Here is a 25,526-nt window from a genome sequence, read left to right on the forward strand (position 1 = left end):
CTAATGACAACATGACTACAGCAGACATGTCACTATCTTCATCTTCCTTCCTTCTCTCCCTCCCCCCTTCCTCCCTCCCTCTTTACCTTCCTCCCTCCTCTTTCCTTTCTCTCTCCCTTCTTTCTTATTCAGCTATCAAGAAAAAAAATCAGGGAACTAGAGAGATGACTTCAGAGGTTAAGAGTACTTGCTGCTCTCACAAAGGACCAGAGTTTGGTTCTCAGCACCTACATTGTGTGGTTCACAACCACATGTCTCCAGCTTCGGGGGATCTAATGCCCTCTTCTGGCCTCTGTGGACACTACACTCACATGTGCATACCTTCACACACACACACACACAGAGACACACACATATACAGACACACACACAGACACAGAGACACACACAGACACATATACACAGACACACACATACACACACACATATACAGACACACACAGAGACACAGAGACACACACAGACACATACACACAGACACACACACACACACAGAGACACACACATATACAGACACACACACAGACACAGAGATACACACATACACACACACACACACACATATACACACAGAGAGACACACACACACAGAGACACACACATATACACACACAGACACACACATACAGACACATACACACAGACAAACACACACAGAGACACACACATATACAGACACACACAGAGACACACACATATACAGACACACACACAGACACAGAGATACACACAGAGACACACACACACATACACACACACATATACACACAGAGAGACACACACAAACACACACATACAGACACATACACACAGTGTTTCCACATCCCTTTTGGTGCTCATTTGTACTGGCTTGGAATATAGGACACGTGCTGTGGGTGGATGTTGATAATCTCAGATCAACCGAATGAGCTTCAGGTGACTGTGTACATATACACAAGGGAAACATTCAGAGCTGTGGCTGAGTCAGGTGACACGTTTGCTGCGTAAGACTGTAGAATTCTATTTTCAAGTGTGATAGATTGATGGTGGATAGGCAGTTGGGGTTCGTTCTCCCTAGATGTCTGGTGCTGCTTCGAGAAAATGCTTCCTGGTTGTGCGTCCTCCGAGCTGAAGATCCCATGCACACGCATAGGTCGCCGCCGAGAGGGTAGAGAACTACTTCCTTCTCACGTCTTTGCCTTTCTGGAACCTCACTGCTGACCCCTCCCCAACCCTGAGTATGTCTGCTTCCCTGCTGAGCCAGGTTACACACACACACACACACACACACACACACACACACACACACGGCTGACCTCAACCTGTCAGTCTCCTCTCATGGGTCCCACTTGCCTCTTAAATGAGTCTGTCCTCTCCCCCTATAGCATCCCACTCCTGTGGCCGCAGATGCCCCAGCACACTGATGATGCCTTCCTCCCCGCCTCGGGCTCTACAGATTATACATAACCCCTCTGAACACAGCATCACGGTGTCTCCTTCCTCCAGCGTCCCCATCCCAGGGAGACAACACCCAGCCACTTGCTTCCTGCGCAAGCGTCGCTGGTCCTTCCCTTCCCCACACCAAGCCCCTCTTCATCTCTTCAGTTTACCTCTGATTTCCATTGCCCTCTCTGTCCCCATGACAACAGCATCCTACAGTTCTCACCACTGCCCTATCTCCCACCGTGGCTGTCCAGTGCCTTGTCACCTCTCTGCCTTCACCCTCAAGTCCTTCCATGCTCCAGATGTGTTTTTTTCTCTACGTGACCTAAGAGTAAGACTGGTACATTTGTCTTTCTTTCTTTCTTTCTTTTCTTTCTTTCTTTCTTTCTTTTTTTTTTTTTTTTTTTTTTTTTTTTTTTTTTTTTTTTTTTTCCGAGACAGGGTATCTCTGTGCAGCCTTGGCTGTCCCGGACTCCCTTTGTAGACCAGGCTGGCCTCGAACTCACAGTGATCCGCCTGCCTCTGCCTCCCGAGTGCTGGGATTAAAGACGTGCACCACCACGCCCGGCTCATTTGTTTTTCTTTATCTACAAAACTCAAACTCAGGTAACTCCTCTAGAAAGCATTCGGTAACCCCCCCAACCCCCCACCCCGCCCCATGGCTGGGCCACACCCACCTCCCGCATTGGCATGTTAATACTTTGGGCCATGAACACACAGTCATCCCTTAAACAATACTACAGACAGGGCACAGTTGTGAGAAACCATGGGGCCAGAAGGACACATTACCAAGAGGACCCAGGCTGGCCATGCCCAAGGAAAGCCAGCACAGGTTCAATGGATGGTCCTCTTTTCTCCTGGGGGCTGGGCCCCAGCTTCATGTCTTTTTACTGGAGCTCTCTCATAAGTTCCCAGGGTTCACTGAGAGCAGACGCCCTTCATTCTTCCCTGAGTGTCCGACACCCAGAAACTGAAGGGGGTTTATGTTGAGCTCTGGGAGCTAGCTGCCTTTGTTCTGCTTGTGTGCAATGGCACCCTGCGTGTCCTGCCCGGTGCGCACCTCATCTTTCAGTTGTTTTCTTCCTTTGTGACAGGTTTCCTTGCCTTTCAGTGTCCACTCACTGACATCCTTTATGGAAGGAGATGAGAAACGCTGTCACCTTTTTATGGACAAAATATAATGTACCAGCTGGGTTTGGTAGCACACACCTGTAATCCCAGCACTCAGGAGGCAGAGGCAGTGGATCTCTGTGAGTTCAAGGCCAGCCTGGTCTACAAAGAAAGTTCAGGAGAGCCAAGGTTACACAGAGAAACCCTGCCTTGAAAAAACAAATGTGTGTGTATACATGTATGATATATATTACATATGTGTGTGTATATATTTGTGTGTATGTGCATATATATCTTCAGTTCACTCAAAAACCCATTAGAGGGGCTACGGAGATGGCTCAGTCAGTAAAGTGCTTGCAGCCCATCATAGCGCTTTTCACAGCAGCTGAGAAACATAAGCAAGCTAGAATCTAGGCACAAATGGGTAGAATAAAATACAGTCGATACACAATGTGGAACAGTATTCATCCATGAGAAAGGAATGGAATAAGTGGAACTAAATCAGTACGCCCCAAGCCAGTGAGCCACCCTGTCTCAAAAAAAAAAAAAAAAAAAGCAAGGTGTGTGAAGAATGCCACCTAAGGTTGACCTCTAACCTCCAGCATGCCTGCAGCTCTGTACTGGGTCCTACATATCACATGATCCCCAGAGGACTGCAAGATGAAAATATGTCCTTACCCCCCATTTTTGCAGAATAGGAAATGTGGCTGCAAGGAAAATACTGTCTTATCCGAGGTCACCCACTAACCAAGGCAACAGCTCCCCCTCTGGAAGCCTCCTGTGAGGTGCTCTGTTTCTCCCTGTCAGAACCAGTGAGGACCACACAAAGCAGATGTCCCTCTCTGGTTGACTTTGGATGGGCCTGGTGTTGATTTCTAGATAGTTCCACACACATGCACATCCTGGCATTGTCACCCCCTCCATTATCCAAGGCAGGCCTTTTCCTGTGCCCCTTGGAGAAAGGCTCTTTTGGAGTGCTGCGACAGGAGCTAACTGGAATGTTATCCTATCACAGACCCCCGCCCCCAGCCATCCATGGGACCAGTTCCTTAGCCTCTCCCAGCTGAAGCCTTTCCCTGACAGCATCCTCCTGGCCCTTCAGTGTTCACAGGTTCATCTGGTCCAAGCAGAATGGAGTTCTTACCTACTCCTAGCTAATTTTCAACGGGGAAGCACAGCACAGTGTCTGGTATAATTGCCTGGGCCAACCTCCCGCCCGAGGCAAGCCTGCGGGACACTGAATTCCAGAGAGGAGATTTTGTACTTGATGTTCCCATTTCGGCTAAAAGGCTGGAGGCCTCTCTAGAGTGCCACTTAAATATGAGCATCTTCAGCAGAGCAAACTAACCTGGGTCCAGAGGGGCTTGTGGAGACTGAAGCACCAACCAAGGACCATGCACTGACTGGACTAGGCCCCCTGCACAGATATAGCCGATGGGCAACTCTGGCTTCATGTGGCCCCCGTTGGAGCGGGGGCTGTCTCTGACATGGGCTCTGTTGCCTGCCTTTTGATCACTTCTCCCTGGCTGCTATGCTCAGTCTTGATGCAACTTGATGAGCTGAGATGGGGAGGGGGGCTCCCCTTTTCTGAGTAATAAGGGAGGAGAGGAAGGAGGGGCCTATGACCGGGTTGTAAAGTTAATCAATTAATTAATTTTTTAAAAAATATGAATGTCTTCACTCTGTGGTTCAGTCATGCTCAGGGCCATTGGTTCTTCAGTGTGAAATTACACGGTGGAAAACTGACAGCCGTTTTTCTTTTCCCTAGAGTCTATGTGCATATGTGTGCATGTGTGTGTGTGTGTGTGTGTGTGTGTGTGTGTGTGTGTGTGTGTGTGATGCACACTCTTGCATGTATGTGAAAGAGAAAGTGCTCTAATTTCAGCCTCTGCTTGTGTTTCACCTGTGCCAGGGCTTTGCACAAGCACACACATGAGTACACACCAACACACACACACACACACACACACACACATACACACACACAGCATCTTCTCCAGTTCTCCCCACCATCCAGAAAGGCAAACATAGATCCTCACCATATTCCCAGACACAAGTGCCTGTCCCACTTCCCTTCTCATCAGCTCACATTGCCTGTGAGTTCGCCTCAGCCTGAATCCACCTATACACAAACTCAGTTAAAAAGCCTTTGGGTCACTCTAGTCCCTAGAGAGTCCTGAGAAACATCGCAGAAGGTTCCTGAGCTTCTGCAGAGAAAGCTTCGGGTTCTGAGGTTATAGATCCTGGCGGTGACATCACACATGAGCTAGCTAAGTGAGCAAAGCAGAAGGCCTGTTCACACCAGGGAGCGCAGGTCGTGGGAAGGTGGGCAGAAGGCCTGTTCACACCAGGGAGAGCAGGTCGTGAGCAGATTCGGGGAGCAGACTCTAGGACAACAGTAACAGCTGTGGGGCTGGGAACAAGGGCAGTGACTCTAGCGCTCTCAGACCACAGAGATACGCAGCAGGAAGATCAAACTAACCTTGGAGGAGCCAAAAAGCTCCTGGATGAACAGGGTGGGTTCCCACACCCACCACCCAGCTGTCAGCACCGAGCAGGCAGCTCACCCACCCAGACAGGCAGTCCCTCCTAACCCTCTAAGGTGGTTGACTAAGGAGCATGACTCGCAGACTGGGAAGCCCTGGCAGGCCACAGCCACTCTGTAGACAGTTCTGAGAATTACCAAACCCCCTGCTTCCTCAGGCGAGGTCATCTGGCTCTCATTTAATTGCTACCACCTTCTGGGGCTTAGCACATATGTTAGAAAGCTGTGTGCCTCCAAGGGTCAGAGAGCAAAACACATGGTGAAGTCAGGCTCTGGAGGCGGGAAACCATGCGGTCAATCAGGGGACCTGGACCAGCCTGACTTTCTAAGCAGGCGCCCCTGGAGGACCTAAGCCATGTCCCCTCCCCAAGCCACCTCCCTCGAGTTACCCACTTGCTACAGATCGTTGCATCTGCCTCCAGCAGCTGTGCCAGCCCAGTATACCGTATAACAAGGTCACGTGCCAAGGGTTTAGCTGAGGTGCTGGCCCAGCAGGCAGCTCCTATTCCCTGCCCGCTTGCCCTTGACTCTTTAGTGCCTTTTGAGTGTGTTGTGCCTGCCAGACCCTGAGCTGGGCATCAGCGTAGCTGTCAGACATCAGTCACTCCGGGAAAGGCAGAGAGAAAAGCTGGCCTTAATCGGAGTGGGTCAGTTCCTCCTCCAGTAACCCGAGGGGCATTAGCAGGAGGATGGGCCCAGAGGCCGGCACATGGACAGGTGCAGGCAGGAGTGCTCATCTGGTCTCAAGAAGGTGATTAGTCAGTCTTTCCAGTCTCTGGAAGACAGGAAGTTCAGAGTCTATGATAGCTAGCCATGCCCTGCTGAGCCCCAGTGTAGGCTTAGGGAAAACATGGCCTCTGCATTACCACTGGTGGGAGTATTAATATATCCACTTTCCAGTCAAAAATCATGAACATATAGCCGGGCGTGGTGGCACACGCCTTTAATCCCAGCACTCGGGAGGCAGAGGCAGGCAGATCGCTGTGAGTTCGAGGCCAGCCTGGTCTACATAGTGAGTCCAGGACAACCAAGGCTACAGAGAGAAACCCTGTCTCAGAAAAAAAAAAATCTTGACCATCCCGCCTACATTTCTGAATTCCCTCCCCCAACCACCCCTTTAGTCAGAAAATACTGTCTTCTCTTTGCCAAGCCTCTCCAGATTCTCACCTCTTACTACTACTGCTGGGACCAGCCAGGGATAGCGTACCCCAGTGTCTACTCTGGCCCCAGCTGAATCCTTCAGTGATGATGGCCTCCCGGCCCCTGCCCATAGCATCCAGCCCTCCACTCTCCATAACACAGAAATAGACCTTGTGCCTGGCTGGCCTTCCCTCCCCTGCTCCACTTCCATTTGAGAAAAAGCCCAGATTTTTGTCCCATCTCTGCTTTCTCCATCCTTCCCCGGCTTTGCTAATTCATTTTCTCTACCCTCAACCAGACACAACTGAGCCTCCTTCCAGAGCAGGCCAAAATAGGCTTCCCACTACATCCTTGGAGCTTCCTACACTCCCCAGATTCCTTTTTTCTGCTCCCTAAATATCTGTTGAAGGAAACACTCTGCTAGGCAGGGCTCCTCACACTTGTCCTCACTACTGAGTCCTTACCCACAGGGCTCCCCTCTCACTGCTGCCCAAGCAGGCATACTCCTTGTTCCGGTGCCTGCCAAGGGCTGCCTGTGTACAACCTCATCCTACAGGGCTGAGCTGTAATGGGAGCAGAGGAGTTGCTGGTTTGGTGGAAGCATGCCTTTGTGAGACGCACATTGCTTTGGGGAGTTGAGAAACCATCTTCCAGGATGCCCTGCCCTTTAACTGAACTGACTCCGGCCATTCTTTAGCATCCATGGGACCCACCGAGGCTGAAGTCCCTTGTGTAAAATGACTATATATGCATAATAGCCTACACACAACCTCACAGATACAGTAAATCATCTCTAAGTGCCTGATACAATGTAAATGATATGCAAATCGTTGTTCTACTTAGAAACTAATGACAATGGCCAGTTTGGTACAGGCACAATTTTTTTCAAGTACTGTTTGTGTGTGTGTGTGTGTGTGTGTGTGTATGTGTGTATGTGTGTGTGTACATGAATATAGGTGTGTGCATGTCTGTGTGTGTGTGCGCGTACATATATGTTCAGAAGCCAGAGTCACCATCCATTATCTCTTGTGGACAAGCCTTATTGAAGTCCCTACCACAATTTCTATTCCAACAATTCTCAACCTCTGTGTGGCACAACCTCTTTGGGGGTCGCATATCCATATCCTCCTATATATCAGATATTTATGTTATGATTCATAACAGTGACAAAGTTATAATTATGAAGTACCAGCTGAATAATTTTATGGTTGAGGGGCACCACCACATGAGGAACTGGAATAAAGGGTTGCAGCGCTAGGAAGGTTAAGACGCACTGCTCTATACCGTTCCTTCAATCTCCACATGTACATCTAACCCCAGACCTGGGCTGTGGTGACACACCCACCTCTGCCCAACCATATGTATAGCATGCCTTCACCCCCCACCCTTCTATATACCCAAAATGTTTTCTTCTTCTTATCTCTTTCCTACCCCTCCCCCCCAAAAAAAAACCCGAAAACCTGCTGGCTGGACAAGCAAGATCTAAATTCATATTAAGCTTTCCCGAATGTAACATGAATGGTGCCAACCAGCCTCATGAAATGAACACCAAAACTCATGCGTGTGGGAACCTCCCACATGGCCACCCCAGCCCCTCCAAGGACAAAAGCATTGGTTCTGCGGCTGACCCTTGTTGGCAGGACCATTGCGGGCAGTACTGTGAGCCACCCTGGAGCCTGAGGTTGATGAGATGGGGTGGCCAGGGCTGTGCTGAGGACAGGAAGGGACCTTCGATGATGCTGACGGTGCCTCTTCTGCTTGTGTTTTGCAGGTCCTCCAGTAAGTGTCACGAATTCTGTGCTGTGCTCCCGAGAAAGATAAGGCTTTTATTTAGTTCTTTCTATGAAATCAACCCCTATGAAATCAACTTTTGGTTAGAGACGCATGTGCTTTAAAAACAAAGGAAATAAAGGTGGGAAGATCATGGCCATCGTTGGCTACATAGGGAGAGTGAGGCCAGCTTAGGCTACATGACAGCCTGTCTCAGAAATAAACAAATAAACAACAACAACAACAGGGTCCATCCCAGACAGAGGCTGAATTAGTTTTTAAACAGTAGAAGAAATCCCTGAGCTCACCTTGCCCACTGGAACATTCTAGAACAGCTTCTTTTCAAGAGAATACACAGAAACTTAGTGACTCCTCCCCAAATCTTTTTTTTTTAACTTTGTACACAAAAATGTAAGTGCCAACTCATATCTCCAGAGTGTCCGGTGCCTTTTTTTTTTTTTTTTTTTTTTTTTAATCTCACATGCTTTGGCAAAGGCATCAGACAGTAGCTCCAAGATGAAGTTGGACTTGAACATTGGATCCTGGAGTTCATTTTTCTTCTTAGCCAGCATGTCTTGCTCCCAGTTGGGAGCCTGGCTGGCTGGTAAAGGAGGCAGCACCAGAAGTAAAATGTCTCTGCATTTAAGAGGGTGTGAAGGGAAGCTCAGAGAGGCTCCCACCTTGGCCACCCAGAGGCCCACTTTGATGGCAGCCACTCAGCGGCCCCACTTTCTCTGGGTTATGGATGTATCTGCCTTTTGATCCCTCTTGGCGGATTTTCAGGACCAGATAAATCCCTGTGCATCCATTCAAGCAGCACACGGACAGTCTACCAGAGCCAAAAATTAACCTTCCAGAGGAATTCTTTTTAGATGAGCCATTTGCTTCTGACTTCTACTTCCCAGATTCTCCCCACCACCCCCATCCCCACCCCCTACTAGCACCCTTTGGAATCTGAGCTGCTCTGTGCATGTAGCATCACTTTGAGCCAAAGAAAAGGCAGGCCGACAAAAATGTGTAGGTTTTTTGGCCACAAGGGAACTTCCTGGTGGAGTGTTCCCTGAGGCCCCTTGGAGGCAGCTTGTGCAAACTTGTGGAAATGCAAAAGACACAGGCTAAGTCGTGCAAACTTGGGAAAATGCAAAACGCGGGCTAAGTTGTGGTTTTGTTCTGGCTCCGTTGTTAAAATATTAAATGGGTTACGCAAACAGGAATTCTTAAGCTACCACTGCAAGAGGTTTGGGAGTGGGGAGGGGCATATGTCCATGTATGGGGCACTGGGTCCGGCATCAGTGCCCTTGATGAGGCCTGACCTGAGCTGGGGGACAGAGAAACCGCCAGTAGCAGTACATGTCCCCCATATTTCTAGCTTCCAGAACTTTCTCAGCTCAACCTGTCCCAGTAGAAGCAAGGATGAACTGAGCGCCTACTGTGTAAAGGAGATTTTTGGCCCCTGGTTTGGTTATAGTGGTTGTGTCACTTCCTTTATGCCCTATAAGACCACATGTTCTCTGTCATATGCCAGGACGGACATAGGGGTGACACATGTGGGTGCAATGCCTTGATGGCTCTGATGAAGCCCCCCAACGTGGCCTCTGAAGGAAGAAGCTGCCCCACCAGAGCCCTGGCGTCATCCCCCTCCGCCCCCACCCCAAACCAGTACACTATAACTAACCAGCAGTGTCCGTACCCTGCAAACCACAAAGATAACAGCAGGGGGTAGGGTGTGACCGGACAGAGTTAAAAGCAATTGCCTTATGGTTTTCTGCCAAAACTCTGATTATTAATGGCTTATTAATCACCACAGGGGCAATCAGGACGAGATGGCTACCCGGTAATTTGACATTTATTTTATTTTATTTTATTTTGTTCTCTCTCTCTGCCTCCTCCTCTTAATCCGACATTCTCCTCCTGAACCTTGAACTGTCTCGCTCCACCTCACTCCTCCTGTGCTCCTCAGCCGGCAGCCGAGCTGTTGCTTTCTGTGGAAAGATCAGTGTGCACTCTGAGCGCCCTCCTGCCGCGCCCTCCCCCACAGCCCCCCCCCCTCTTGACCTTCCTTGAGATGCCTCCTAAGCCAAGCAAAGAGGCTTCCAAGCAGCAGCTTTCCTTCCAGCCTAGCGTACCTGCTGAGCCTCGAGGCTGGCCCTGACTGGGGCGTACCCTCATGGAAGACACTACTGTGCCTCTTCCTAGTAGCAGGGGCTCCCTGCGATCTTACCCTTCAGAATCGGGGAGCTGGTTAGCTCCAGTTTGGTCACCATGGCATGAGTACCTCAAAAGACAAGTCAGCTTGCACTTGGGGTTGTTATCCCTATCTTGGCCAAATGAGTACCATACCAAAGACAAGAAGTTAGGGTGACCCTGCTGCCTTGCCAAGGTTAGGGAAGATGACGGTAGCTTCCAGAAGTACTGATGCGTGGAACAAGTAGGGACCAAGCCAGGTGTGGTAAGACATGGCTGAGGCAGGAGAACTACCATTGAGTTTGAGGCCAATGTGATCTACATAGTAAGATTTTGCCAAAAAAAAAAAAAAAAAAAAAAAAAAGGAGGAGGAGGAAGAAATTGGTGACACCTGCAGAACAGAGCTTGGGGTGTCTGTCAGATGCAAGGGTTTATTTTGTGCCTTCAGGTCGGAGCATGCAGACGAGGGAAGTGGCGGCTGGTTCAGAACTGGCTGGCAATGGCGGTGTGGTCCCCTGTCCGGCAGAGCCCGCCTCCCAGGAGGCTGAGGAAAACAGTGCAGCCTTGAGTATCAGGGAGATAGCTGGGTGACCGTAGGGAATGCACACACCCTCTCTGAGCCTTAATTTCCTCCTCTGTGAATGCGATAACTAAAGCCTCAAGCAAAGTGTGCGAATAGAGACTAACGGAGACCCAAAAAATGACAATTCCGCATAAAGTACAAAATGGGTCACATAGTGGGTCACTCCAGGACTTGATGGGACCTTTTGAGTACATTTATTTTGAGCCCAAAGCAACTCTGAGCTAGATCCAGGCCCCTTTGGAGTCTCCTGGGTGGATAAGCCAGCTTCTTCTATAAGCAGTCTGACTCTCAGGCTAGGACAGTTGGGCTCTGCATGAAATGTGACATCCCGCAGAGCACTCTGGGGTCAGATCCTACCCTGTCCCAGAACCTCTTCCTGACTGGGGAGGAGCCAAGCCTCCTTCGTTCTGACTCCTGCACATGGCGTCAAGGCTCTTCAGGAAACACACACACACACACACACACACACACACACACACACACACATGCGCGCACCTCTACCCAGTAAGGGTCGCAGAGCAGATATGGAGCTGCAACTGCCCGCGAGAGTATCTGAACACAGCACGTTAGCTACCCTGGCGAGCCAGATCGTAAGCTCCAAGTCCTGTTCCTACCAGTGCTTTGCTTTGCTTTGCTTTGCGTTCACACCACTGCAAAAGTCATAAAGTGAACTTCTGAAAGTTGAGCCTCTCTGGCGTGCAAGGCCCAACGGAGGGTGGGAAGTTTCAGATATTTACGGTGAGCAGAACCCTCTCCATGGGCTGAGAGCAGCTGAGCGATTGGCTGGTGATGGAAGTCATATTGTTTTTCCTGCCTAAGGGGCAGGGACTTGTTCTAAACAGCTGCCAAGAGGTCTGCCCCCTGAAAAGGCCTCTTCTCTCTCTCTCTCTCTCTCTCTCTCTCTCTCTCTCTCTCTCTCTCTCTCCTCTCTCTCTCTCTCTCTCTCCTCTCTCCTCTCCTCCCTCTCTCTCTCTCTCTCTCCTTCCCTCCCTCCCTCCCTTCCTCCCTCCCTCCCTTCCTCCCTCACACTCCCCCCCTCTCGCTCTGCACCTCTCACTCCTGCTTTCTTCCCAGGTCTAGGGCTGGGGAGAGGATGGCAGGAGCCTAACCCAGAGGTTTGAGTCCATCTCTGCCAGTGGCTAGCTAAGATGCCTGGAGTAGCAAACCCCACCCCCGGCAAGTGTCCCTAAACCTCAGGCTCCTTCCTGTCAGCGGAGATTGTCACCAAAAGTCCCTTCCCTCAGGGAGCTGGGGTTCTGGTGAAGGGAGAGTCATAAGGAGCATCCATGATATGGCCAGTCACAGCAAACCAATGTCATCTGATGGGGCCATCAAAGAGACTGAGGGGATTAAATGTGAAATGTAGCATGTGGCAGATGTCTAGCTCCAAGTTGGCCCACAGAGAGGATCTGTAAATTCTGGGATGGGGGGGGGGGAGGAATAAAGATGTGTGTGCTAGGATCTCAAGGGTTCCTGTGTCCTGATACAGGTAATTCTCAAGGAAAGAGGTCAGTGAAGGCCCAGCAGGTCAGATATCCTCATTTCCTGTTTGCAGGCCTGAAGCAACCACCCTGAGTTCTTGAAACAGCAACTCAGGTCACTGAGACAAGCTGGGTCCAATGAGTGATGAGGGAACCCATAAGACCCTTTAGAAAGCTGACATCAGAGGCCATGATCGCCTTCTGCCAGCTGGTAGACGGGCCCCTTTCTACATCTCACTACTGAGCTGGCCCACTGCTGAGCACAGGGCATTCCTGTCACCAATGCCAGGAGCAAGGCTGCTCACCCAGCTGTATGCCCTAAGCATGTGGGTCTGGTCCTGGATCTGGTCCTGCCACATGGGCTGTCCTTTTCCTGCGACCTATATGAGGAGGGGGTCCGGGCTGCCAGAGAGAAAGCAGCCCAGTTAGGGAGAGGCTAGAGTGCATGGCCTACTTTCACCTGTAGGATTGAAGTTCAAGGCTTGGCCTATGGAAACAGAAGTGCTTCAGCCAGGCCCTCAGCCTGGGGTCAGTTACCAATGGCTCCTGGTAGGGGTCAGCGCAACTGCCAATGTTGTACATGACATGTGTGTTTGGAATAGATCACTACTATGTAAGCGTGTTTGTGTATGAACAATGACAGATTTACAGGTAATTTTTATGTGGTGCTGGGGGATTGAACCCAGGGCTTCGTGTATCATAGGCAGCTGCTGTACCACTGAGCCCCAGCCCAACATAAAGCTCATGTGTGCTCACACACCTGCACAGGTGCACTTGTCCTGCGTGAGCACGTGGAGCTGGAGATGAATTTCAATTGTGTTCCCCTATCAGTCCTATCCCCACCTACCCACCCCACCAAAAAAGAGACTTATTTTTTTAAATATATTTTATTAATTTATTCATATTACATCTCAATGGTTATCCCCTCCCTTGTATCCTCCCTCCCTCCCATTTTCCCCTTACTCCCCTCCCCTATGACTGTGACTGAGGGGGATTTCCTCCCCCTGTATATGCTCATAGGGTATCAAGTCTCTTCTTGAGACTTATTTTTGAGTCAGGATCTCTCACTGAACCTGGAGCTCACCATTTTGGCTGGCTTGTCTGACCCAGAAACTATATGGCTTTTACCTGTGTGTTGCAGACCTAAACTCAGGTCTTCACACTTGCCCAGCAAGTACTTTGCCTACCAACCCACCTTCGAAGCCCTCCAGGGTAAAACTTTCAGGGTGAGGGTAGAGCTTGGTTGGTAGAGTGCTCACATAGCGTGCATAAAGTTCTGGGTTCAGTACCTCACACCTCACAAACTCGGAGCGCTGACGTACAAGAGGAGGAAGAAGAGGAGGTCAAAGTCATCTTTAGCTACAATACTAAGGTTGAGGTTAGCCTGGGCTACATGAAACCCTGTCTCAAAAATAAATGAACACAGCCTAATGCAACGGCTCAGCAGTTAAGAGCGCTTGTTGGTCTTGCTGAGGGCCCAGGTTTGGTTCCCAGAATGCACATGGTGGCTCACGACCATGTAACTCCAGGTGCATGGGATTCAGTGCCGTCTTCTGATTGCCACAGGCGTCAGGCATCCATACATACATGCAGACAAAAGTCTCATGTACTTAAAATAAATCTAAAAAACAACTTAAATGCATAAATATTTTTTAGAATGGAGAAGAAGGGCCAGCAATATGGCTCAGTGGGTAAAGGCGCTTGCCGTGCAAAGCTGACTGACAGCATCCGGTTCCCAGAATCCATGCAAAAGGTGGGCTGAGAGAGCCAACTCCACAAAGCTAGAGCACGTACTAACTACACACACACACACTGTGTCGTGTGTGCCTACACATATACACACAGACTTGCGTAAAAAAAAAAATATATATATATATATATATATAAACACATAAATAATTAGATGGAATAAAAATGAAATGGGGAAATAAATGAGGAAATCCCTCTAATTGCTCAGCACTCACCCAAGCATTTGGATAGTTGAGATTGGTCAGTTTTAGGAACAGCTGTTTTGCTGCTGGGTTTTAGTGTTGATGCTTTTTGTTTGAGGAAATCTTAGGAGCTCTGTTCATTTTGTTGGTAAACTGCAGGACCAGGGAGAATTTTCTTTTTCCCATTAGCCCAGAATCTCAACAGTTCCTAGTGGGGGGTGGGGGGCGGGGAACAAGAAAAGATGAAGCAAAGAGGCGGGCTGTGGTGGGAGCCCTGGCGTGGCTCTCTCCATTCATTTGGTCTCTCCCTGCCCCCCACCGCACCTAAAACCAGGTCCATATGTGTAGCCAGTAGGAGTGGCTAAGGGACAGGGGGCAACAGGGGCCACCCACATCTGTGAGGCAGGTTACAGACTCAAGAGGGTCAGAGCTGACAGGGCTCCAGGGTCACTGTCCCCACACTCTTCCTAAACAGAGGCTGTCTGTCCTTTGTGCCCCTAAGGGCTTGTTAACAGAACCTTATGGTTGCAATAAATGCATGTCACGTCCATTGTAAAACGTTTGGAAAATAGAGAAAGGCACCAAGAAAAAAAAAAAGAATAAAAAAGCAATCGTCCTTCCTCCTACCACCCACAGACAATAAATCTCACTATTTTCATTTGTTCTTCTAGCATTTTTATGTGCAGCTCTGTTCCTGTACTTCCACTATAAAAACAAGGCTATAAGGACATGCCCCTCTCTTTCACTTGATATATCACGAGGCGCTCCCACGTCATTAAAAACCGTTATAGGATGTAATGGCTACATACCATCTGATTGCATATAGAGTTTTATTTTGGCCAATCTCTAAGTTATATTATTTATAAGGACAATTTTTCATCCTTACCATCAACATCCTGGGAGTAAGTAAAGGCTTGTTTCTGTGATTATCTCCATACAATACATGTCTATAAGTCGCATTGTTGCACCAAAGGGTTTGCACATGTTTAAGGCTTTTGATGTGCATTGCCAAATTGCCCTCCGGGAGGCTGCTCTCATTTACAATGCCACCAACAGAGCTCAAATGCTGCATGTCCCTCCAGAGTCTAGCCAACTCTGGGTATTATCATACTTTCAATTTATTTCAATATGATAAGTTTTTAAATATATGTCTATATGTATCCTCTTGTTTAAATTTAGGGTGTACTTTGACTAGTAGTCTTTTTTTTTGTTTTGTTTTGTTTTTGGTTTTGTTATTGTTATTGTTTTTGTTTTTCTAGACAAGGTTTCACTGGGTAGCCCTGGCTGTCCTGAAACTCATTCTGTAGATCAAGCTGGTCTTGAGCTCACAGAGACCCATACCTGACTCTGCCTCCCTAGTGCTGAATTAAAGGTCTGGCTAGGAGTCAGACCTTTTATTCCAGAGACCTGACCTGTTTGTTAAAGTTTGTGTTGGCCTGTCACCTAGTGGTTTACACTGGAATTGCAGGTATAGAGTTTGAAACTGAACAGAGCAGCCAGAAACCAGCAGTGATCTTGCACTGATCAGCAGAGGGAAGTTCTGAGTCCCAGGCATGGTATTCCAGAATTTTGGTGAATCAATCAGCTTTTATATGTTAAAGTTGTTTGGATATCTCTTAAATAGGAGGCTTGATAGCATGCCTTTTACTTACTACACAGATGCCTGTGTGAGGGTTTCTGATTCTACATGGAGAATTCCAGGCCAGCATGGGCTATGATTCTCTATCTCAAAACACCAAAAAATAAATTATAAATATAAAATAAGATTACCTTTGGGGTCAGTGTATAAAGATATATGAGCCATGTATGAATTTCACAGTTAGAGTCCTGTTTTAGTTATTTAATCATGTGCATACACGTACTCCATATAGCCCAGGCTGGCCTAGAATTTCCTGAATAGCCAGGATGACCTTGACCTCCTGGTCTTCCTGCCAGTGTGTGTGTGTGTGTGTGTGTGTGTGTGTGTGTGTGTGTGTGTTTGGCAATACTAGGGGTTGAAAATAGATTTTAATTGCACATTAGGTAATCTTCCACTGAGTTGTACCTCCAGCCTCCTGAAGCACTTCTGATGCTTTTTGAGCAATGTTTTCTCCCACCACATATTTTTAAAGCATCCTGGCTTCAGGGCAGAGGCAGGAGGAAGGGGGAGGGGTGACTCACCAGGGGGCATCTGCAGTACTTTATTAACAAAGATAGAATTGAAAACTGAGATAGAGGAGTTGCTGGGTAAAAGTCTTAAGGTTGGATCTGGGGCCGGCTCTATGGCTCAGCCGCTAAAGGTGCTTGCCGCCAAGCCTAACCACTGAGTTCAATCTCCAGGACCCACATGGTGGAAGTAGAAAACTGGCTCCTGAGAGTTGTCCTCTGACCTTTAAACAAGCACCATGGTGCTCTCACCCACACAACACACAATAAATGGATACAATAAAAGGCTTTAAAAGAGGAATCAGATCTTCACGGGGCATGAGGCAGATCCCACTAGAATCAGAAACCCTCACTCAGGCATCTCCAGGGACTGAGCACCACCAACCACAGGCCTCCGTCTGGTTAAACTCACAGAGCCCAGGGAGGCAAGACCTGCAAAGTCTCCAACATCAGTCATGGGGCATCGACAGCCAAGGTCCCAGAGGACAGTATAAGCTCGGGGCTGAAATGTGGTCTGCGAGACAGGGCCCCAGCCTGGGACCAATTTTGAAGTGAATAACTCTGTTTGGAATTAATCAAGTAACAAAAAGGAACCAGGAACGCTACACACTCATATGCTTCCTTACACTCTCCTAGTTCAAAAACAGCTTTGATTGTAAAAATGCAATTAGTTAAACGATTCATCTGTAATACCCCCAAATTCATGTGCTTTTTAAAATTCTAACATCCTCTGGCTCGCTCTCATCTGACCCCTGAAGGGCGGCTCTCAGCCCCCCAGATTCTAGGCAAAGTGAGGAGGGGGGTGAAACCACACTTCCTGAGTCCCCCATAATGGCCCCCAGATTGGAACCTCAAAGACAGAGCCATCTGGGCTTACAGAAGAGGGCCTCCACACTGGCTTCCTCCCCGGCCCCCTCCCCTGAGGCAGAACGAAACAGGTACCACTGTCTGGGCCAAACTCTCCATTCCTCAGTCTCTTCAGAACGCCCCGTGTGAGGCTGCCGAAGGAAGGGAAGTGACCACAAAGCCGGGGAGCCCTGAGCTTTGTCTCCTGTGCTCAGCTTCCAAGGGCCACACACCCTCCCGTTTCTGTATCTTCCTGGTGCTGGGGCACCTCCAGTCCACATTTCACTCTGGAAGAGAAAACAGCACAGTGAGGAGGGTGGGCCCTCAGTTTGCTGGTTGCCAGGAAAAGATGGAGAGAAGGCACATGTGTGGGTAGGAAGCTGTTCCTGAAGCTCCCGTGACTTGAGAAAGACTGCGCTTTGGGTCCCCGTAGACTGTGTGACCTCAGGCATATCCCAGCCCCGCAGAGATTACACTTCTTACATCTCCAGTAGCAATTAGGAGATCCAAGTAGCCTGGCATTCACGCTGGGTTCAGTGAATGAGTTCCTGTCACTTTATGGTCACCCAGGCCAGCAAGGGGAGCCCTTGAGGCTAGCGAGCTTTGTCTGGGTGAGCATCCTAAGCACGGAGTGTCCTGACTTTGCCTCCCAAGCCAGACCAGCAGATAGCAGATCAAGGGCGCCCTCTAGTGCTCATAGTTCAGACACAGGTGCTGGTGGGAAAAAACGGATGTTTGTTCTTGGAATCACAGTCGTGTCATAAACTTTGTTCAACAGAGGTTTATTGTGTTCTCAGCTCAGGGCACTTTGGCACTTCTGACGTAGTAGCAAGAAATGCATCCAAGGGTCCTCAGTTCCTCAGAGCCTGTGACTAATCAAGAGAAAGACCCACAATGCACCTAAGCACCAGCTTCCCGTTAGACTGTGGTCAGTGCCAAGAGGGCTTAGTAGCTGTGAGCACCTGTAAACCCGAGATGGGGATCAGGGGTGCTGCTTCAAGGAATGGAGGTGACATAAAAACAAAAACTCAAGTAGGAGGGCTGAGGGTGTGGCTCCCTTGGTAGAGTGTTTGCCTAATATAAACAAAGCCTTGGCTTCCATAGAGATCCTTCCTGCACCGCTTTTTAAAAACACAGGCATGAGGGCTGGAGAGATGGCTGGCTCAGAGGTTAAGAGGTCCTGAGTTCAATTACCAGCAACCACATGGTGGCTCACAACCATCTATAGTGAGATCGGGTGTCCTCTTCTGGCGTGCAGGTGTACATGCAAGCAGAACATAATAAATAAATAAATCTTTAAAAAAACAACAACAACAACAAGCATGAAAGCCGGATGTGGTAGAGACAGAGGCAGGCGGATTGCTGTGAGTTCAAGGCCAGCCTGGTCTACAAAGTGAGTCCAGGACAGCAAAGGCTACACAGAGAAATCCTGTCTCGAAAAACCAAGAGAGGAAAAAAACAGGTATGAAAGCTAGGCAGTGATGGTGCATGCCTTTAACCCCAATACTCAGGAGACAAAGGCAAGCAGATCTCTGAGTTTGAGGCCAGCCTGGTCTACAGAGCAAGTTCCAGGACAGCCAGAGCTACACAGAGAAGCCCTGTCTCCAGGGGTGGGGGGTGGAAACCCAGGCATGACAATGCCCACCAATAATCCCAGCACTCAAGAGGTGGAGAAAGAGGACCAAGAGTTCAGGGGTCATCCTGGTCTACATAAGGAGTTCAAAGCCAGCCTGAGCTATATGAGACCCTTTCTTAGGGCAGAACTGTGACTAGTAAAGACCTTTAATCTCAGCACTAGGCAGGCAGATCTCTGAGTCTGAGGCCAGCCTGGTCTACATAGTGAATCCTAGACCAGCCAGGGCTACAAAGTGAGACCCAGTCCCAAAGAAAAAGAAAAAAACAAAACAAAGCAAAAGCCAGGTAGGTGCTGGCAAATGGGAGGTATGGGGGACCCCCCCCCCCGCAAGACAGATCCAGACTGATGAGGAGCAAGCGGTGACACAGCTAGCCTCATTGTGAAGTCATCTGCTTCCTTCCTCTGACGTCCAAGTCCCAGGAGAGCCATCGCAGCCATTCCAATTCCCTATCCCAAAGAAGTACACGGGCATCCAAGGAAAACTGAACAGCAGGGGCGTGGCCAGCATGCCATCCTCTGTTCCTTGTCTGTTCAGGAAACCAGGGATGGAAGATAGTGGAGGCTGGTCTGGGAGGGTGGTGAGTTGTGCTCAGGAGTGTAGAAGGACCAGAGAGACAGTTCAGCTCCTATAACATGAGCTCATGAGCTCACTGGTACCCTGCAGGCATCAGCCATTAAAGAAAATAATATAGGGGGTTGGGGTAAAAATATGTAATATATAAATTATATTTATATATCATAATAATATAATTATACTTGTATATAATTAGCATGTTAATTATATATAGATTTTTTATTTTATATATAAATATATAATTAGTATAAATAATAATCACATTTTGTATAATAATATATAAATAAATATAAGAAATAGAAAAATGCCAGCAGGAATGCCGGGCACCGTGGTGCACATCTGTAATCCCAGCCATTGGAAGGCAGAGGCAGGTGGATCTCTGTGAGTTCGAGGCCAGCCTGGTCTACAAAGTGAGTCAAGGACAGCCAAGGTTACACAGAGAAACTCTGTCTTGAAAAAAAAAAAGAAAGAAAGAAAGAAAAGAAAAGAAAGGAAGGAAGAAAAATGCCAGCAAGAAAGTGTACAGACCTGGCCACTGGCTGGACTAGGCTCTAAATGCTGATCAGTTCAGGCAGGGCAGTCCTCACAGCATTTTCTGATATTCCAAGAAAAGTTGGGAATCCAAATTTGCTATTTACTCTGGATCCATACAGTTTCCAACCTTTTTTTTTTTTTTTTGGCTGGCAGTGTTACTTTTCTGCCTCTCTTGTCTATGGAGATCAAGGATGGTCCATGTTGCAGCTCAGGGTGGTAGAGCTGGAGCTGGGCTTGGTGGAGCATTACCTCAGGCGTGTCAGTCCTGGATTCTACCTCCACCACCTGTGAGCTGTCTTTGTCACTGGACCCTGGAGCCACAGTGGACTTGGAGCCACGCAGAGCAATCTGCTTGGTGCCTGTCTGCTATGCCCAGCGCTTCCCGGCACACAAACACCTCAGAGAGACAGTTCTCACACACCCGCTGGAAGTCACTGCCCTTTATTCTCTCTCCCCAAAGAGGGGCAATTGTTCCTGATACCTGACAAGGTAATCATGTTTCTCCCCACCAAATACGGATAATGGGTGAATACGTAATTTAAGCAGATATTTGGGATCAGTTCAAAGGCTTAGTCCTTTAAAAACCACCTCTTCCAGCCGTGGGGTGGGGTGGGGACATAGATGTAATTGCTTCCAGCCAACACAGGCCGCTCACCGAGCAAGCCCTCCCCCACGAAATGGAAGCCAGCTGCTTTCATGGCTCAGAGTGTCCCAGCTGAAAAAGACCTAGGCCAAGGGTTGGACACCCATGCCCCTACAGAGCTGGCAGGTCACTCTCCCAGGCAGCCAGCGGATGTGAAACATAAGGAAAGAGTGGAGCGAGGGCCCTGGGGCTGTGCCTGTGAGAAGGCAGTACAATTGTGAGCAAGCTGGACCATGTCCCAGGGGCTGGGAGGTCTTCCTTCTTTTCAAGACAATTCCAAACTCTGCATAGTGACCTGAACTGTCAGAGGTTTTGTTTTTTTCAACATGGCTGCTAATCTGGTTTGGGTTGAGGGGTTTTTTTGTTGTTATGGTGGTGGTGGTGATTGGTGGGTTTTGTTTTTATTTTTTAACCTCATGGTTGTTACTTGACAAAACCTCTGGCTTTTGTCATCATCATCAGCTGTATAGCTAATTTTTAACCTGTGCTTGTATGTGGGAAAGAGAGAGAGAGAGAGAGAGGAGAGACCAGGCATGCCACAGTCTGCTCGTGGAGATAGGTGGACAGTTTGAGGTCATCGGTCCTCTCCTTGCACCATGTGCATTTCAAGGATTGAACTTCGGTTGTCAGGCTTGGCATCAAGTGCCTTTACCCTCTGAGCCATCTCACTTAGCCCTCACCTGAACGTCTACTGCAAAATTACAAACACATTGCAAAAAAAAAAAAAAACCAAAAAAACAACAACAACACTAATTAAGTTTACAGTTTTATATCAGGGCTGCATTCATAGCTGTCCTCAGCCACATGCAGCTTGACACACCTGTGGGTCTGGAGCTTGCTATGTCTTGGGGTACAGAGGCTTCTCCGCCAAACACCCAGACCTTGGGTCTCTGGGAAGAGCAGAAGGCCACCAGCACAGACCACAAGCCACAGCTGAACCCCTACACTGAGGCCAGCTCTTCCCTTTTCCTGGGTCAGGGAACTCAAGTTGGGGGGAATTGTTAAAGCCCAGACTAGAACTGCAGGCCATGTGTATGCAAACAGCCGGGCCTGAGAAGTCAGAACCATATGGGGCTGCCCTGCCTAGAGGGGGCTGACCCCTGTTCCCACCCACTGGCTAGCCCCAGTGAAGGCTGGGACTAGGTTCACAAGAACCTCCAGAGAGGAATGCACACTTCCCCGGCTGGGACTTCAAACCCCACCAGCCTTGTAATTTGATGAATTGTCAACATCTGGCCCTTAATTGCTAGGCCCTGAACTGATAATCCTGGTAAACTCCCCTCATCCAGGGGCCCTGGCCCAGTGCATTTTGAAGGCTCCATTTCCCCAGCAGGATCTGTCAGCATTAATTACAGTGAAAAAGCAAGACAGCTGCCCCAGCTCTGGTTGGGAGGAGTGGTTCTACGTGCATCTAAACGTTGCCAGTTTGTTGGTTGGGTTCCTTCCTGCCCATCTCAGGGAAGGTGAGCCAAGGACCCAAATCAATCCAGACATAGCGATATATACCCATAATCCTAGCAGTGGGAGTAGGGGGCCAGGGGGCGTGGAAGCAGGAGCATCTGGAGTTCAAGGCCAACTATAGGAGGCTCTGTCTCAAAAATGGGGGTGGGGGGCAGCGCAGTAAGACAGAGAGTGGGTAAAGGCATTTGCTGTCAAGCCTGATGATGACCAGAGTTCAATCCCCCAAAACCCACAAAGTAGAAGGAGTCAAGTGATGCCCAGAAGTTGGACTCTGACCTCTACGGGAGAGGCCAACACAAAAGGTGGGAAAAGCCTCAGAGAGAAAGGAACGATGAGGCCTGGCTGCTGCCCACTCAGGACTGAAGAGCGGTAAGCTGAGAGAGAGTCTATGACAGCGTTCACCAGGGCATCCCAGGCATCACTCAGGCTGGTGGTCACTGACCTGCCAACAGCTAGTGAGTGACAGTAGGGACAAAAAGAAACAAGATAGGAGGTTTGTCATTCTTCTAGAAAGAAGAGGTCACACACACACACACACACACACACACACACACACACACACACTTAAACAAATGCTAAGAAGGACTACCTGGCAGTAGTAGCACACACCTTTAATCCCAATACTCAAGAGGCAGAGATAGGCGGATCTGTGAGTTCAAGGCCAGCCTGGTCTATAGAGTGGGTTCTGGGACAGAGCCAGGGCTACACAGAGAAACCCTGTCTTGAGAAAAGGGGGGAAAACAAATTAGAAAGGACCAACTCTCAGATAATCTCCCTCACCACTGCCTTTATCCTTGCCTGGGTGGAGGGCAGCAGAAAGCATCAGAGCCAGCCCTTAACATCCCCAACATGAAGCAGGCGACTCCCACAGCTCTTGGGCCCAGGAATGGACCCTCCAGACCCCACAACCCAGACTTACTATGTCAGAAACCTCCTGCCCTGCTTGTTCTCAGTTTCAAGAGATGGCTGCATGGACCCCTGCTTAGGAGAGACCCACTGGGGCGCTGAGGGAAAGATCCATTCCCTGTAACTCCAGCTTCAAGGACTCCAGGTCCTCTTCTGGCCTCTGCTGGCATGGATACACATAGTTTAAAAGAATAAATAAATTGACTGGGTGGTGGTGGCGCACGCCTTTAATTTCAGCACTGAGGAGGCAGAGGCAGGTGGATCTCTGTGAGTTCGAGGCCAGCCTGGTCTACAGAGTGAGTTCCAGGACAGCCAAGGCTACACAGAGAAGCAAATAGTTAAATCATTAAATCATTTTGAATAAATAGACCTTGTATTTATTTATTTATGTTTTTGCCTGCGGGTATGTATGTGCACTGTGTGCCTTCCTGGTGCCCATGGAGGCATTATGTAGTTTCTGGGAACCAAATCAGATCCCCTGTAACAGCAGCAAATACTCTTTAAAAAAAAAAGAAGAAAATGATGTATTTATTTATAATGTACACAGAATACATTCCACCTACATGTACACCTGAATGCCAGAAGAGGGCACCAGATCTCAGAGATAGTTGTGAGCCATCTTGTGGTTGTGGGAATTGAACGCTGAACCTCCCGAAAAGTAGCATATGCTCTTAACCACTGAGCCATCTCTCTAGCCCCAAATAATTTTTGTTAAAAGAACAGTGGTCCACGTTTGTCTTTGCATTTTGGGGCAAAGGAAACTGGATCTCTGTGCGTTTGAAGCCAACCTGGTCTACATAGTGGGTTCTAGGCCAGCCAGGGCTACAGTGTCAAACCTTGTCTCAAAAAAAAAAAAAAAAAAAAGTCAGTAGGTGATACCCACTCAAAAAGCCTCATAAAGGTCACTCCCACCACTGCCTCTGCTGGGCCTAATTCAGACACCAGTTCTGTGTCAGCTAGCCTGTGGCTGTCCCCTGTCTTGAGTTGATCTGGGAAAGGAAGGAAAAAGGAAGCTGACCTGGGGCTCAATTTGACGTTGTCACTTGAAAGAGCAGGGTGGGCGAGCACTCAGGAGGCAGAGGCAGGCAGATCACTGTGAGTTCCAGGCCAGCATGGTCTACAAAGTGAGTCTAGGACAGTCAAGACTATACAGAGAAACCCTGTCTTTAAAAAAAACAGAGAGACAGAGACAGAGAGAGAGAGAATAGCGTGTCTCCCACCTTACAGAGAAGATCAAGGCCTGGAACATCCCAGTCACTGAGTGAGGCAGGAGACTGAGGCTGCCCTGAGGCTTTGCTCTCGATTCATGTGCAGCCTGTCCTTTTATTTGCTTCTTGAATCATCCGGCAAGATCCGGGAGCCAGCTGATCTCCTTGAGGAAAAGTGACTTCAAGCAGAACTGAGACTTGTAACCAGCTGTGGGGTTTCATGGAGGGCGGAAGGTGATGAAAAGCTCTGGTGGATCCTGTGGCTTTGATCAGGCAGGAGAGGGTTCCCAGAGGCAGGGTAGCGTGGGTCAGAGGAGGAATTTGAATCCAGGCCCAACGAGGCTCAAGTCCCTGACCTCAGCTACTTTTCTCTTTGGTGTTTCTTGCAGGGCAGGGTAGCTAATGGTTGATTCCCCATTTTTTTAGGGCAGGGGTAGGTTGCCTTGATGGGAGAGATACCAACCCCAAGAGACCAAAAGCATGCATCCAGTCTACCTTAGGCAGACCATTCCCCTAGCCTTCCCTAAGGTGCTCTCTCTCTCTCTCTCTCTCTCTCTCTCTCTCTCTCCCTTCTTCCCTCCCTCCCTCTCTCTCCCTCCCTCCCTCCATTCCCCCTCACACACACACACACACACACACACACACACACACACACACACACACCACACAAGCATACAGAGCCAGACTTAAGCCCTCTTCCAGCCCATGGAAATGCCTACTTTGTAAATAGTCCATATAACCTCATACCTGGGTTATTATGCTAAGTCTCGGCCAGGCCCTGAGATGGGAGGTCAGGGGGCACCCATGAGCCTGGGAACACTGCCACTCAGAAACCCACAAGCTAGAAAATTACCTGGACATGGCTTATGGGAAAGAAACCTGCCTCACAGAGTGAAACCAAATGTTTCTCAAACTTACCGGACCACAGAATCTCTCTCCATGGACGAGTCTACAGGATAGTAGATCATGGGGCATCAGGCTGAGAAAGGTACAGGAGAGATAGGTAGTTCCATCCTAGAAAGTTTCACAGCTCAGATCAACTCAGCCCTCCTCTTTCCACACCCATCCTCCTCCAGGACAGAAGGGACATCGGAGCATGTTATCAAGTCAGGTGGGTCCATCTGACTACAAAGCAGGATGTTCAGCCAGCAGTGGTGGTACATACCTTTAATTCCAGCACTTGGGAGGCAAGTGCAGATGGATCTCTGAATTCGGAGCCAGCCCGGTCTCCAGAGTAAGTTCCAGGACACCCAGGGCTACACAGAGAAACCTGTATCAACCACCACCACCCCCAAAAATAGGATGTTCCTTCCCCTACCTACTTCTGAGGCACTCCTCAGTGCCACTGACTCCCAGTAACTGCCCTTTACCCAGCATTCCCTGAGGCCCAACCGCTCACCCGAAAGG

At 49.0% G+C, this 25,526-nt stretch overlaps 1 protein-coding gene across 1 annotated transcript in view; it reads left to right on the forward strand.

Moving 5' to 3' along the window:
- Positions 1–25,526, forward strand: part of Col23a1 (collagen type XXIII alpha 1 chain) — a 287,380-nt gene that overhangs the window by 221,675 nt on the left and 40,179 nt on the right. The window contains exons 4-5 of the mRNA XM_051167672.1: positions 7,989–7,996; positions 9,795–9,821. Of these exons, the coding sequence (XP_051023629.1) occupies positions 7,989–7,996; positions 9,795–9,821 (35 nt within the window). The remainder of the gene's footprint in view (positions 1–7,988; positions 7,997–9,794; positions 9,822–25,526) is intronic.

This window comes from Acomys russatus, chromosome 25 (genome assembly GCF_903995435.1).
Source record: "Acomys russatus chromosome 25, mAcoRus1.1, whole genome shotgun sequence".
Taxonomy (NCBI): domain Eukaryota; kingdom Metazoa; phylum Chordata; class Mammalia; order Rodentia; family Muridae; genus Acomys; species Acomys russatus.